Source organism: Heliangelus exortis, chromosome 1 (assembly GCF_036169615.1).
Source record: "Heliangelus exortis chromosome 1, bHelExo1.hap1, whole genome shotgun sequence".
NCBI lineage: Eukaryota > Metazoa > Chordata > Aves > Apodiformes > Trochilidae > Heliangelus > Heliangelus exortis.
The window spans coordinates 64,709,165-64,725,659 of NC_092422.1; the positions used below are offsets into that span (position 1 = coordinate 64,709,165).

General features: G+C 39.2%; 1 protein-coding gene across 2 annotated transcripts in view; it reads left to right on the plus strand.

Moving 5' to 3' along the window:
* CNGA3 (cyclic nucleotide gated channel subunit alpha 3) overlaps window positions 1–16,495 on the plus strand; it is a 38,711-nt gene that overhangs the window by 9,279 nt on the left and 12,937 nt on the right. Inside the window, exons 2-5 of one of the 2 annotated variants that reach the window (XM_071746316.1) lie at window positions 2,341–2,472; window positions 10,596–10,712; window positions 13,384–13,560; window positions 15,153–15,206. In XM_071746316.1, the coding sequence (XP_071602417.1) occupies window positions 2,372–2,472; window positions 10,596–10,712; window positions 13,384–13,560; window positions 15,153–15,206 (449 nt within the window). In that variant the 5' untranslated portion in view covers window positions 2,341–2,371. The remainder of the gene's footprint in view (window positions 1–2,340; window positions 2,473–10,595; window positions 10,713–13,383; window positions 13,561–15,152; window positions 15,207–16,495) is intronic. The other variant, XM_071746322.1, reaches the window with a different exon arrangement.

Consider the following 16,495-nt stretch of genomic DNA (forward strand, 5'->3'; position numbering starts at 1 on the left):
GGGCTCCTTCCCTCCAGCAACATGATAGAGAGTTCTATCATGATTTAAAAAACAGTAAAATTATTTGATCGAGCTTTAAAGGAGAAGAAGGTCTAAACAGTGCAGCAAAATCCAAGCAGCTCATGCCATTCTACTCTTAAAATTACCTTTTATGATACTTAGGATAGCTCAAAGCAGTGGAAATTAGGTAGGCAGCAAGAAGCAGCAGTTTACTACTTATTTTTCTGTATATGCAGAGCAACTTGGCAGCAGGAAGGGTGCTGCTCTGTTTTGAAATAAGTGACTGTGACACTGAGTACTGCTTTGTAGCCTCCTCTGGTAAAGTCAAGTCCTGAAACCTGGACAGCAAAACAGAATATAAATTGTAGGCTAGTTTTGCAGATTTTAGTAGGCTGAACTTCAAAGAAATTAGTAACTACAAAAGGAGAAATGCATTTTCTTCGTACCTTGAATTACACTCAATTAATATATGAGAAATGGGAGTGACTTCAGTACTCACTGTTATGGCACAATAAATGTCCTAAGCACCAAAGCACTTCTGTGTGTTGCCAATCTAATGCTGTGTTACAAAGTAGGTAATAGAAGCAGCAATTATAACTAAGAAATGATTGATGAAAAATTTTCCTGTAGAGGAGGTATGTTTGGCAGCATACCCATTTTGAAACCTATTAATTTTTTAATAACGATGTTTGTCTCTCAAAGGCTAATGGGTTTTAAAAGAAATCATGTTGATATTTGTCATGTGTATACATTAGCATATGCATATATAATTTGGCAGATGTTTTTGAACAGATGAAAATGATACCTTTTGTAAAACTGTTACTGTTAACCTCTTTACACATAGGTATGTTTTTCACATAAATTATCTGCATTTTAGGAATTAATTCTTCTGAATGAGCATTCAAATCTGACAGTGGGATGAAAGAGCTCTGCTTATTTCTATCAATGTCTTAATATAAACACCCATGTTTTCTTCAGTAAAACTTTAGTTAACCAGTAAGTCCAGGGCTCATTTTGAGGTGATACACAGCTATACATCAGTTGACCACGACTGTGGCAAAATTAGTAATGGGAAATACTAACCAGATTTTCAGAAGTTAAATGATGCCCAAGGACTATTTCTAGACTAATTTCATTATTTCTGGATTAAAAATTGAAGTTAATCTATTTTATATTTTTAAATGTATTAAATAATTTTAAAAGTTTTGTAGGATTTGCTTCAGTTGTCTGGGACTTGAGTGGACGGTAGGTCAGGTATCTTTTTTTTTAGAAAACTGGATGTGTAACGTCATGGTGAATTGTGAGCTTTGCTTCAGGACTGTTCATCACAGAATGTTAGATTCTGTAAGATGTGTATTTCATTTGCTCCTGAAACTGAATGTTATATGATCAGAGAAACAGAGCATTAAAGGTGAAAAAGGGACAGTAAATCATCTGAGGCAGTTGAGTGATCCCCAGGGAATTTCATTCAAGTCATAAGCAAAACAAAAAAAGTTCCTGAACAGAGTTTGAAAACTTAAAAGAAAAAAAAATCAAGGCTTTCACTGGTAATCTTTCAGTCCCTTGTTTTTAAGACACTTGTCTTGAATCTTAAAACCTGTTTTGCAGGTGATAAATGTGATATGGATTTGGTGAGGCATTGAAGACCAAATCTGAAAAAGCCTTTAGGTCAATTCCCTGAATCTTATAGGAGCTGGGCTACTAAATATTGTAACAGAGCTTGTCTTTAAGCAGTATAATAAAAATAAACAGATAAATATATGACAAAAAACCTTAGTGTGAACACATGTTCAGAGTTTAGTTAATACAGAATTAATGTGTTGCATATGTTAAGCTGAGGAATAACTTTTTAAATTATCTGCTTGGTAAATACACATTTCTAGAATAAAAAAACTTCATAAAATAGATAAAATTAGCACAAGGGATCAACTTAAAGTGGAATGGATTGTCCTAGGTCGTAGCACATGTATCATGCAACTTTATTGGTTGGCTAAGTGTAATGTTCTTTTAATGGGATTTTAAAGGCAGTCTCACTATGGGTAATAGGTATGGCTATAGGTAAAACAGGTATTCAGAAAACCCAGAAACTAAAAAGAATGTCTTGTCATGTAATCCGTTTGTTTGGTTATAATGAATTTTCTTTGTTACACTTTTACTAGCTCTATTTTCTGTCTAAACAACAAACAGGTATCATACAGTGTATGTAAATATCACTGGCTGTTCTTCAAATGGTTGAATTTGCTTTTTGCTTTTCCATTATTTTAATAAATCAGTGTCTTTAAGTACTGAGCACGTTTCTTTTGCAGCCTTCACAAACTGTTTTTTCCCCCCCTGTTCCAGCTGTCATTTAGATGTTGATATGTAAAGCAAAATGGCAAAAATCAACACCCAGCACTCCTACCCTGGTACGCACAGACTGTCTGTCAGAGCTACCGACGAAGATATTGAAAGGCTTGAAAATGGCTGTATCAGGTAATGTATTCCTTTTAGCACAATCAGGAGGAGAGATTTGCTGCAGAATTTGTGCCATTCCTCTAGCTTTGCACTGTGGGAGTATTATGTTATATTATATTATGGCCCAGTGCACTAAACTGACTTAACAATGTATATCCAAAGTACAGGAGAGACAGCAAGAGGAAGGTTGTCGTGGCTTGCAGTTTGGGAACCAGCATCTGTTACCTCAGAAATAAAACCCATTTTCACATCAGTGGGAATTACACCAACCCAGTGAGGTGAACCCTCTTTCCCAAGTCACCACACAGATTGCAGGGACTGTGCTTCCCACAGGCTTTGGGTTTGGAGAAAAAGGGATCCTCCCGGTGCCTTGGTGTGAAAAGCATCAGGAAGGAAGCATCATTTTTTAAAAAATGCTTTCTGCACATTGGCTTATTCCTGTGATAGGGAGCATTTTGAGTGTATAAAGAATGTTGACATTTTTATACTGAATTTTCAGAGCCTCTCAGTGTACACTGCAGCTGTAACAGTTTCACCTTTTCTGTTTTGATAGTTTTAAAGTGGCTGTTTAAAATGTGCCTCTGAGCTTGCACTTCTATTGTACACAGTGTCAGTCATTTGTCTGGTCTGGGCAAACCCTACTGGGCCTTCAGGAAAGTGTCTAATGATGCAGCACCTGCACAGACTGGAAAAAGTGTTAGTCTTTTGACTTGCTATGGTCAGCCACCTCCACTATGTGGACCTCTGTCAGCCTGTCTCTTGATGTTCAAATGTGTACCCAGACAGGAGCACTCAAAACCTGCAAGGCTGATAGGGCTGCCTGCATTATGATAATTTTGGATTGCATGCTCTTGGCATTTAGTATGGTTGTGATCCCTGTCCTGTTTGAGTTGGTCCTTTTTTTTTTTTTTTTTTTTTTGACTTTTCTTACGTGATACCTTCTGTCATGTAAGTGTACCTACACCAGTGAAAATGGAGCTGATTTTATTTGGTACAGTGTGGCTTGCTTCACTTTGTTATACTTCCCCGTGGTGTCATTAGGGAGATTTGCAAGAGCTATGTCCCTTTGTCTCTATTTGCAGTGATATCTCAGAATTGAAATAAGCTTCCTCCTTTCCTTTTTTAATGTCCTTTTAGTAGAGGGTATCAGTGACTGACAGTTTACAGAGTGGAATTACTGGCAAGGATGTGAGAATGTGGTTATAAAGGTTTAAATGTAGAATTAAATCACTGAGCTCACCTGCAGTTTCAGAGGCAATGACTTGCTTATGACAGATAAAGGGAATGAAATACAAATTGCACTTCATGATGATGGTGGTCTTGAAGAAGTATTTATTGAAAAGGTTTGCTGTTATCACTGTTAATTACAGGAGTTCACAGATGAGTGGAAAGCTACAATCTTACTCTGTAAAAGAGATCTAATATTTAAGGTTTTGATGAAGTGATTGGTAGTACGTATATATAATACCTTTGTAAGAACACTCAAGGAATTCTGCTACATGTTTTTAATTCTGATTTGTTTTAGAATATGACCGTATCAAAAGACAGATCCCATCCAAAATGTCATCCCTGCTTTGTCTTGTAGCAAAATACGCAACTACAGACAACAGAGAAAAAGATCTAGAGTAGCAGCATTTCTCCTTTCCATGTGTCTTCCTCCAACTCCTGTTGGTGATAGTTCAAGAAAGTAACTAAACACAGTACTTTGTTCTCATTAAAGTCAGTGGGTGTTAAATTTATGCTTAATGCACTTAAATGCTGTACTTAAAGGCTTTTCTGCTGTTGAATGTGGTATTATCAAGAAAAAGCATTCACTGCAACACTTAAGAGAAAACTAACTGCTAGTGATTATCTTCAAACTTATTCTTAATTATGCTGGAACAGTCGATGCATGTGTAGTGTGGTATGCTATAAAGTTGGTCTATTTAAAAAAAAAAATTAGGCTTCATTTTTAAAATCCAGCCTCTGTACAGAAACAACTCGCTTAGGACAGGCAGTACATTAACTTACAGACACCATTTGGCTACCTAAAAGTTAGAAGTAGGATTGAGCTATGTTTCCTGGACATCTGGATTTCAGTGCCTTTATGTGAGTCAGTGTCTTAAGTTTCTGCTGTGCTCAGTGTAGATGTAGTGAGTACCAACAGTCTGTGGCACCTGGGAAACTGTTCAGCTTACAGTGAAGTTGAACAGCTCTTCAGGCTCGTTTGGCTGTATTGATGATGAGAGGTATTTAGTTGCCTAAAATAGGCATGTAAAGCTATTTGAGATGCTATAAAGTATCTGAAGCCTTTAGCTGGAGCTAGTGGATTTGCAGTGAGACCTGTGTACTCTGGAGAGGTCAGATAAAGAATTTTTCAGGTAGTCCAAATGGTACCAGACTCCTATACTGGGGCAACTGAATCAAGCCTTAAGATGGCAACAGACTGTAATGGGAACTTAGATGCTCACATTTATATTAGACACCCTAATTTAGGTTGATTGTGGTCTGGAGCCAACGTTCAAGTCCTTCAAGTCTTGCTCATTTTCATTACTTAAAAGGGCTTCAGTAATTCCTGCTCAACTGACTAGAACTTCAAATAATTACTACTAAGTGAACAGTCTGGATTATTTGCATGAATTTTAGGTAGAAACGTGGTCTGGTAGGGTTTACTTGTATATCTTACTGCAAATTTAGAGCCAAGTTAAGTCATGGCAAGGGGCAGGTACAGAGCAGGTGTTGATGTAAATATCCTTCCTAGAGCTTACTCCACTAGAGACCTCAAAAGCATTGGAATAAATTTGCCTTTAGAGAGTGGAAGGGTCATGGAGCATAAACATCAGTGTCAGTGAGTTTTCTCTGAAATATATTGACATTGCTACCCCTGGGGAATTAAAATATTTTTCAGCACAAGCAGAGAAGGTGCAATCATCTAGTGATGTTTCTGATTTGTAACCTGCTCTTTATTTCTCAGTGCAATATGTGTTCTCTGCTGATGTTGATTTCAAGCCATGTAGACCCTTGAATAATAATGGCAGTGGTTACTCTTTTGCTGCAGATACGTGTCAGGCTTATGGATTCCACAATGAGTCTGTCTGTAAAAATAAAATAAAATCTATGCTGCATGCAGTGAAGGTGTTAGATCAAAAGCCCAATCTATTAACTGTCCCTCTGCATCAGTGTAAAGCCAGCTGACAAGTAAGGCCTCTTGTGTTACCAGAGCAGGGCAAAGTCAGGAATGAGTGTATGAGTTTTATAATAGAGAGTTACAATAAGGGAAAGAAGACTTCATTTTAAATGTACTTTTGGATTTGCATTTGTGTGAATTCAAGTGGGATATTTTTGTGATTGCTGTGTAGTATCAGACAGGTGCTTTCCTAGGAGTTGCTTCTTGAAGTCCTTTGTGTATTGTTTTCTGATCCTGGTGCAGATATATATGCAGATATATACTTTTAATGTTGTTTCTTTAAAATAATTTTAATTTTTCTGAGTTATTTACATATGCTATTGATATGTTTATTTTGTAAGGTAAACATGAATTTATTTAGTTTGTATGTATTTATTTAGTTTGTTGTAATACAAACCTGGTTGCAGAAATTATGGATGCACGTGTAGAGTAATCAGAAAATTGTTTTGTTTTGGTTTTCTTTTAACAGTCAAGTAAGCAAAAAACCCCAACAAAAGATACTTAAAAATTTTAGTAATTAATTCCATAATCTACCCAATTTGATTCCAGCACCTGAGTCTTAATGCTTTGCCTTTTTTTCCCTACATAATACAAATTTTTCAGATTGTGTTGGAAGGTGTTCAGATCAGGTTACATTAAACTTGCCATTTTTTTTTTCACCTAGTCTGAAATGTCTTTCTACAGATATGTCAAAGGCAGAAGGAGGGTCTGGGAAAACCTCCATTCTTTGTTGGACATGGGGGGAAACATAGTTACCAATGATGAGGAAAAGGCTGAAGTATTTAACACTTTCTTTACCTCAATTTTCAACAGTGAGACAGGATGTCCTGAGGGCAGATGGCTTCTGGGGCTTGTAGAGAGAAATAAGAAGCTGAGTAGCTCCTCTGTAATCCTGGAGGGAACAGTTTGTGACCTGCTGAGCCACTTGGATCCTCACAAGTCCATGGACCAGATGGGATCCACCCCAGGGTAACGAGGGAGCTGGGGAAGAGCTCCCCAAGCCTCTCTCCATCATTTACCAACAGTCCTGGCTCACTGGGGAGGTCCTGGATAATTGGAAGTTGGGGAATGTCACAGCAATCCACAAAAAGGGATGAAAGGAGGACCCAGGAAACTCCAGGCCTGTCAGCATGACCTCAGTGCCTGGCAGGGTTATGGAGCAGATCATCCTGGGGGCAATCACACAGCACCTGCAGGATGGACAGGGGATCAGACCCAGCCAGCACGGGGTTAGGAGGGACAGGTCCTGTCTGACCAACCTGATCTCCTTTTGTGATCGGGTGACCCGCCTGGTGGATGAGGGGAAGGCTGTGGATGGAGTCCCCCTGGACTTCAGCAAGGCCTTTGACACTGTCTCCCATAGCATTCTCCTGAAAAAGCTGTCTGCCCACAGCTTGGACAGGAGCACCCTGTGCTGGGTTAGGAACTGGCTGGAGGGCCGGGTCCAGAGAGTGGTGCTGAATGGTGCTGATCCAATTGATGGCTGCTCACCAGTGGTGTCCCCCAGGGATTAGTGCTGGGCCCAGTTGTCTTTAATATCATCACTGATGATTTAGATGAGGGGATTGAGTCCATCATCAGCAAATTTGCAGATGACACCAAGCTGGGGGGGAGTGTGGATCAGCTGGAAGGCAGGAGGGCTCTGCAGAGGGACCTGGACAGACTGGAGAGTTGGGCTGATTCCAACGGGATGAGGTTCAACAAGGCCAAGTGCCGGGTCCTGCACTTTGGCCACAACAACCCCATGGGGAGCTCCAGGCTGGGCACAGAGTGGCTGAGAGCAGCCAGACAGAAAGGGACCTGGGAGTCTGGATTGACAGGAAGCTGAACATGAGCCAACAGTGTGCCCAGGTAGCCAAGAAGGCCAATGGCATCCTGGCATGTATCAGGAACAGCATGGCCAGCCGGTCCAAGGAAGTGATTCTGCCCCTTACTCAGAGCTGGTGAGGCCACAGCTTGAGTCCTGTGTCCAGTTCTGGGCCCCTCAGTTCAGGATGGATAATGAGGTCCTGGAGTAGGTCCAGAGAAGAGCAAGGAGGCTGTGAAGGGATCGAGCACAAGTCCTGTGAGGAAAGGCTGAGGGAGCTGGGGGTGTTCAGCCTGGAGAAGAGGAGGCTCAGGGGAGACCTCATCACTCTCTACAACTCCCTGAAAGGAGGCTGGAGCCAGGGGGGGGGGGTTGGTCTCTTTTCCCAGGAAGTTACCAGTAAGACAAGAGGGCATGGACTTAAGCTCTGCCAGGAGAGGTTTAGGTTAGGTATTAGGAAAAAAATCTTTACAGAGAGGGTGATCAGGCATTGGAATGGGCTCCCCAGGGAGGTGGAGGATTCTCTGTACCTGGAGGTTTTTAAGAAGAGACTGGATGTGGCACTCAGTGCCATGGTCTGGGAACCACAGTGGTAGTGGATTAAGGATTGGACTTGATGATCTCAGAGGTCCTTTCCAACTCGGATAATTCTGTGATTCTGTTTCCAGATTGAAAGCATAGGGTTTTAGAGGGTGCCATTAAATGCTCTGCGGTCACTGCTAGCAAGAAGACTGATAGCTGTTAAAACTCTCAGTATTAAGATGCACAAAATGTGATGAGCCTGTGTAGGAACAGCGTAGCACAGCTTTCCACACCGCTGAGGAGTATGGAGGTGATGATGATGAACATGAACATGGAAGCAGATCATGTACTTAGCAAATATTACTCTGTGCTGATAAGTGGATCTAGTAGGACATGTTGTATTGCTTTTTGTATCGGATACAGCCTGTTTAGAGCTCACTCAGCTGCTCTATTCTGCATTGACTGCCCGGGCATTTACTCAAAAAAACCCTCGGCTCATAATTCCTAGCCTTTTGTTTATTGTCAGCAGATTTATTGTCAAAGTAATGTCAATAATAAAGGAGACTGGGACTAAAAAAACTTTAAAAAAAAAAAAAAAAAAGCAAAGCATAGTTATCAGTGCATTTTAGATAGTAGTTTCCAATTCCTGCTTGGCTCTCGTTCCCACTGATTCTCATTCCCTGAGTTTATCAAAGTACAAAATCATGTGATGTTCATTGTATTTCAATATGCCTATAGAAGATAATACAATGGGAACACTTCAGAAAAAGTCTGGTTGGCCTGATTTCCTGGGCCTGACCACTGTGTAGGGTTTTCTTAGCTTGACAAAGAATGCACTCAGATAATCTTTTTCTCGAATTAAAATTCTACTTCAAAGGATTCTTGAAGTATTTTAATCCATGTTTACTTTGTTTTCTGTATTATTATTCATAACTTTATTTTGTGACCCTTATATTTAACTATCTATATTTAGAGTAAATAAAAGAACTCAATTTACGGTCACTAAAAGCAGTTGAGTTACTGCAGCTTAGTGGAATTGTTCTTATTTTATGGGTCACTGATCAAATACAAACCTCTCATCCATCCAGGCTTGAAATAAAAGACACTGGCTTAAGCCTCCATGGAAAGCTATCAATTTCTACAAAATGCAATTTTTTTTCACTTTTGAACTGAAGCACTTAAAATTATTTTCTACAAACTCTCACTACCTGTATCTGGTAATCCATAGTGGATTTTTGCTCTGTGAGTTTGTTCATTCTCCTCTAGAAGCCATGGGGGAAGACTTTGTCATCTGCAATATTCTCAGGACCCACAACATAAACCAGATTATAAAAATTTCTCTCAGTAGTGTCTATTGATGTCTTCTTATTAGCAGAGAAGAAGAAAACAGTTCACAAGTTGAGAACTCTGGGAGTGGCAGAGATTTTTTATCACGGTTTTTTGTGTACAAATAAATTTTAATTCTGTTTGTCAGTTTCTCAGCTGTGACTACACACCAAATTTAGTTTCTAATTATCCTTTTGTGTTCAAAATGCTGTTGCCAGTTCCTATGAAGATACTGCAAGCATCAGTGTCAGTGTTTTCCTGGCAATACAGGTTAAGAGTCATGTGGGAGTTCTTGTTTGCATCAAAAAGGGGTAGAAGAAGTGATCCTTAACAGATGTGACAAAGTCTTGCAAAAGCGAACATGAAAAAACACAGAGCAAATCCTAGTAGTCTTACAAAAAAAATCCAGAGTGAGCCCTGACACAGTCCAGCTTATGTTGAAATAAGTTTCAAAACTCCGTAACTGAAAGACAAGGATAAAATTTCACCAGTTTTTCTCCTAATAAGGAGTCTCACAGTTACAGGAACCCATTGGAGTCAGCAGACACTACATAAAGATAAATGTTGTCATCACCATCTGGAGCTGTGAGCAAGTGGGCTGTTGTAGGGCTCGCCAAGTGTGGCAGCAGCCTGCAAGGTGCCTCATCTCATCACTGCCAGAGCAGTCCTGAAAATCTGTGCCCTGTTTTGCTATGCCAGAGGTGCAGTTCCACTTAGAAAGCAAGCAGCATCAGTCTGCAGTTCTGCAGCTGGCAGCAACAGGCTGGTCAGAACAGCAGTGGTGCTGCTCAGGACTGGCTGCTGGGAAAGCACCATTTCCCCTTTCAGTCCAAGCAAGAGTGAAAGCAAAAGGAGATTTGTCTTTGCTTTTGAGTCATAAAAAGGAAACGCACTGGTAGAAATTCAACAATGTTAAACTCAGTGTCTAGGAGAACCACACTGAAAAAAGTGAGCACTTTCCCTTGGGGATGAACTCCAGGATGAAGGAAAGCTGCATCTTACAGGAGGTGTCTCAGAATAGAAAAATTGCTTCCCATTGTTGTGTGTCTGCACACTGGAGTAGTATTCATCAGTAAGGAGCAATCAGCTTCTGAGCTTCCTGAAACAAAGGGCAGAGCCTCCACTGACTTAATTTTGTGTTGGATGGCTCCAAAAAAAGTAGGAATATAGGCTTCTCTCTCTCTCTCTCTCTCTTATGAAATTTGTTCCATCTTACTGGGAAGAGTACAATTGCTTCATTGTTACTGATGTAGTGGTGGAAAGAGGTAGATGTCTGCTCAAGGATGTATGGAATTATTAACAAAGAAATTGCTTTTGCAGAACCCATTCACCATGTGAAGATGTGTCTTCAGAACTGCAGAGAGTCATTTCTGGGGATGGAGGACACGTATCTGATTCCCAGACGAGCTCATTCACAGGCAGGGGAGCAATGGCAAGGTATATTATATATATACTATATATACTATTTCCAGTATTAACTTGAAATTGTTGGAAGAGACTGATCACAATTTGGATGCAAAGTAAGAAGAACCATCACTTTCCAGAGCAAATTGATAGAATCCATCTGAAGAAAGTCAGTAAGAAAGAATGAACTTTTTATAAAGTAACAAGCTGGTTTTGACCTCAGTTCTGAACTTATTGTTTACAGATTCCTAATAAAAAACTTAGAATCCTAGAGATGCTGACTGAGCTCACCCAAATTAGTTTGAAGAACAACAACATTATTTTTACATTATCGTATCTGAAAATATATTGAATACTGAGAAGATGCATGAAGTGAGGCCAGAGTGTAAAGTAAATGGGTATGTGTTTGGCTCTGGCTGATAGCTGGTGCAATATTTATGTATTAGCAAATTAGATATAACAGTAGTTCCCTTGTTGGTAGATGGAGGGTGGAGGCAAGAGCTCTTGTGCTGGGAGTGCAAGAGTTTCAGTTTTTAGAATCCAGTTATATTTACAACTTAATAGTCAGCAAAATTCAGATCAGCCATTTGCTTAAGTTATTTACTTTAACTGGGACTTAAACCTGAAGTGGAGCTTCCAGAACTTACAGTGTCTGCTTTAAATATTTCTAGCTGAGATTTCAGAGCTCTGTCATCACATAACATTGTTATATACAATACAGACCATATTCAATTTAAAGATAGTGTGTTTCAAAGAACAAAGAAAAATTATTGTAAATCTGGAGTACTTTAAAGAGGATTTACATTTTCAGACTTTTGGATGGTTCAGAATAAACTTGTATTCCCCTGGTTGGTTGTCACCACTGCACATAGCTTACAAAGTCTTCAAGATGTTGGTTTTGGTTTTGGGTGGAAGACATTTATAGGTGTGTGGTTGGTATGTACATAAAGACCATGAATATATAAACTCATATTGAGAACCTCGTTTTTAATTTGTGTTTGTATTGTTCTTTACCCTTTTTTAGGATGATCTGAATTACACACATGTGTAACTACGGTTACGTATGCTCTAAATATGCATGGAAGTCTGTGATGAAAATATGATTGCTTAGCAATTTAAATATCCTCAAGGATCTAAGACAGTAGCATCTTCAGCCTTCACTGAATGTCTTTGAATCTAATGCATGGCAGAAATCAGAAAATTCTGTTTCTTGGTTCACATAGAAAGGCTCTCAATTTTATTTGGTAAAATTGTTTGCCTCTTAATGAAAAGGTCTCATCAAAATAGGGTTTTTTTCTAACATAAGTAAGATCATCTGTATCAGGAGTTTTCTATACCACTCCTTGTGAGAGAGCTGAGTTGTGCTCAGGCAGAGAAAAATTCTGTATGCAGTATTTTTTTTAATAGAGTGAGAAATCTATTTAATAATATCAGAATTTTATGTGGAGCTTTTATTTTTTTTGGTGTGTGTTCTTGATAGGCTATGAATTCTCCTAATTGTTGGAAATTGTTGGTGATTTATATGATGCTATCTTGGTATAGCAACTAGAAATACCTTTTTCCCATTTTTTATATTACTCCAGGCTTTTTTTGTCCTTTTTATCAGGGTAAGAGAACCTTGGCAAAATCTATGAGGAGGTGTAATTAGGCCTTTGAGAACTGCAATCAAGAGGCAGATGTACTTTACCAAAAGATCTAAATTGTTCATATCAACCTCTCTGTGAATTATGAGCATATGTAATAGTAGCTGATGCAGACAGCATGTAAAGAGCTTTTCTTTAGTAGCCCAAGGTCTCTGTAAGAAGTTAAGCATTGCTCAGGATTTCATTATGCTGTTTTCAAGGCCAGGTTTGGGAAATCTGAAATAACACCACTTTCACTCAAGATAGACTGCTGGTAGGAAATAATACAACATATTGCGTGCATAATAAATTTAATCACTTTTCTAGGTTTTAGTCTCCACTATTTTCTGGTTTTCAGAAACATGTTTATTTTTGAACTTTGACAGAAAACATTGTGAGGATTCGTAATGTGAATTAGTGGGTCAAGAAAAAGATACATTGATAATTTATTATATTGTAATGATTTTTGCTTATCTCATTCCAATGCTCTGCTAGAAATTTAGAATGAGGAAATAGTCCTTCTTACTCACTAGGCAGGTTTATATATGATAGGCCATTAGTATGTCTGCAGACAGACCCTTTAAAATCACAGGGAAAGTGGCTGAATTTTTATCATTCCTTATTTCAAAGTCCATCCTCCCTCACTACCTATTCAGCTTTTGTTTCCACTGTGTGTACCAGCCCGTGAGCACTTGATCCTGTGAGTATTTTGTCTCTCCTAATTCTGTCAATCTGGGATTCCTCCATTTTCACATAATGTCAGAAGTCTGTCAGATTTCACCTGCCCCACCCCAGCCACTTGTTTTGCCTTCACTTGGCAAGAATATTGTTCTGTTGTTCCTGTGGCACTGGGACAGTAGACTAGGAACTGATTTTGTGAGATACTTTCCTGAGCCACTGCAAAAGGGCACTTCTGAAATTGTGGGAAGTGACTGGGCTCACACAGCTGATCCATCACATTTGTTTTCGTGATAGGTGGAGAAGCGGAGAAGAATCCTCCAGGACTGCCCTTGGCGGGGATTATTTAAACCATCTGATGTTCTTGTCTGGTTCAGTCAGTGTTGTCTGTCTGTTCCACGCAGGCTGTCACGATTTGTTGTGTCTGTGAGATCTTGGGCCACAAGACATCTGCAACATGAAGACCAAAGACCCGATTCTTTCCTGGAACGCATCCGGGGGCCGGAGCTGGTGGAGGTGTCCAGCAGGCAAGCGCACATCCGCTCCTTTCTGGGCAGCCGTGAGAGGTCTGGGGGAGCAAGGTAAGAAGATGTGTTCATGCTTTGAAGGGAGACAGCTGAGGCTATGGTATTTTCTTGATGATTAGGATGTAAGTTTTATTTTAAGAAGAGGATAAGGAGCTTAGTGTAGAAGATAAACAGAGCATCTAATGCTGCCCAGGAGTCTTCATGTAACTGAACTATGGCGGCTTTCAGCAGACTTTCTCTTTCCCCTTCAAACACACTGTGGCAAAGATCTTCAAGTAAAGGATCCTCCTGCTTGAGGCAGAATGGTTTCTCAGAGCCTGAATTTTATCATGTGCTACCTGTGCAGCTTGATGTTGCTACTTTTCTGCTAGCTTTGATACCTTTTTACTGAGGATGAATGCAATTTCTGTTTCAAGAATCTAGGATGTTGCTAGTTGTAGCTTTTCAGGACATTCATGTTATTCACAGTACCTTTGAGTGTTAGGAAACTGCAAACAAGCACTTGTGCAAAGTGTGTCATTGCTTTGTTACACCTACTGAAGAGTTCAGCTGCTAGCATTACAGATTTCTGATGTAAAAATGAGAAAATCTTTTGGCTGCTTACTTAATTTAGTGACACATACTAGAAGACAGGTTCAGATTTGTCTTAAAATTTTTCCAACACAACAACAGAGGCTTGTAAGAGAAACCTTTATGCATTTACAGTCTTTTGACTTGATGAATTATTATTACTTTATATGATATGGGGTTTAAATTTAACTTTAGCTAAGAAAGGAGAATGAAGTCCCAAGACAGATGCTGGCTTTCTGTTTGACATTATGCTTTGAACCATGGGCTCCCATATTTTTTTGCATACTTAAAAATTGCTAAGTAAGCAAGTAATAAGTTGATTTGTTTCAAGATCTCAGATAGTAATTCAGATTAAAGCAAGAACCTTTGAAAGGCTGTACATGATACAAGACAGCTGGATTTGTTGTAGTCCATCCCAGCCTTCTTATCTTCACTTGATCTGCTTAGAAATTCATCTGAAGAGCACATTTTGTTGAATTGGCCAGGCTGTCTGATTTTTCAGCTGTCTGCATCACTAGAAACTGCAGATTCAAAGTAATTGGAGAGGACAACATTGATACTGGCCCAGCAAACATCTGTGTAAAGCTATTGGAAGTAGTGAGAAAGCATCCTTGCTTTCTCAGTTTTACTCTGTTGCCAGATGACAGTAACTCCTAGTTGTTCTGTCATGAAAGTTTAAATCTGCAGCAATGGTAGATGTGCTTGTTAGGTATCCACAAGCCTTGGCACTGCATCTGTGAAGACTTGAAAAGACTGAAGAAAGCTTAAAATAGTAGCTAAATGAGTACAGGGCTAAAAATAATGAGGTGCATATTGCCATGCACTAATATGCCTGAGATCAAGCTTCAGACATGAGATGTGGTCACAAATGTGTATGCCAAGCACATCATAAAAAGAAACTGGTACCTTGAAATAGTTATGCAAAGGGGCTTATCACTGCAGTCAAAGTTGACCTTCCTAATCTTATCAGTGCCTATGTGAGAAGCTAGTAAGTCAACCCATCATGCCTGTAAACACGTGTATGAAATACCAACAGTCTTTACACTCTTTAATGTGTTTTATTTAACTCTCTGCAGTCATTGGCCCTTGGCCAAGTTTAATGTCAACTTTAGCAACAACACCAACGAAGAGTAAGTACTGGCAACTTCCAAACACCTTTCTACTACTAGCTCCTTTTGTTTTTCCCTTTCCAGAATAGCTATGTGTAGTATAAATTCCTTATCTCTTCCTAAGCCTTCGTTAAAAATATAGTTTTAATTTAAAAATTCTAGTTCTCCTAGTCTGAACAGCATCCTTCTGCTCCCTGTGAACTTTTTTTTGTCTGAAGTTACTCTTACCTCTGGAGGAGTGAACTTGATGAAGCCTTTAGTCCCTCCATATTCTAGTTCAGCTGGCTGATTTCACTGCATTGCCAATAGGTTTATTCTTCAGTTTTAAAATGTGATTAATGTACTCATTTTCTAATAGTGATTTTCCTCTTTTAACATAGTAGTGCCTTTTTGCAAATCAAAAATTTGCCCCCCAGATTTCACCTTGTCAAATGAGAAGTGGATACTTACCAGGGTACCAAGAAAACACTTGTGTCCACTCTAAATGAAAACTAACCATAAGTTTAAAATGTGTGTTTAAGTTCAGCAGATAATTGGTGCAGATATAGAGTGGCAGCCAACATAACAAAGGTTGCTTTGCATCAGAAGCTCTGACAGAAGCTGTCCTTTGGAGTCTGTTTTATGTATTTAACAAAGTATCTCACAGTGTTATGGCAAAGGGAAATCTCTTGAAAAGGTGCAGAGGTCCTGTAATTTAAAATCACCCAATGCCAGTTGTTGGGTATTTTAGAGCACAGCTATCTGAGGATGTATCTGCTCTGTAGAACCCAGCAGCAAATCTGTTCTCATACATGGTGACAGATAATTCTTTCATTGTTTTTCAGATGAAAGCAAAAATTAAAAATGATAAGGACAATTTGAGATTATGTCAGAAATACTTTCAGGAAACTGTTGTGGTTTTTCTCCAAATAGCTCCATTACAGGCTAGCTCAAACTGTGTATTTGAAATGATGCTGCAGACCCTTTGTGCACATATCTGAACAAGAGATCTTCCTGCTCCTGAAGCAACTTTTCTGCTTTGTTTGCAAAACTTTTATTAAAAAGGAAAATCAATGTGCAGCAAACAGTGACAGAACTGTGGCGAATTATATTTAGATTGGTATTTAATAAAGGGCTAAAAGCCTGGAGCCTAGCCTGCTAATATGGGCCCAAAGGATTGATTAGGATGGGAATACTGCTTTCTTACTTGGTTTCTGACAATGACTTCAATCCTCCCAATTATTTTTAAATGAAGACAAGACATGTCTGCCTACCTGCCTGACTTGATTTGTAAAGTACTTGACAGATGAGAAATGCAAATACTTCACTCA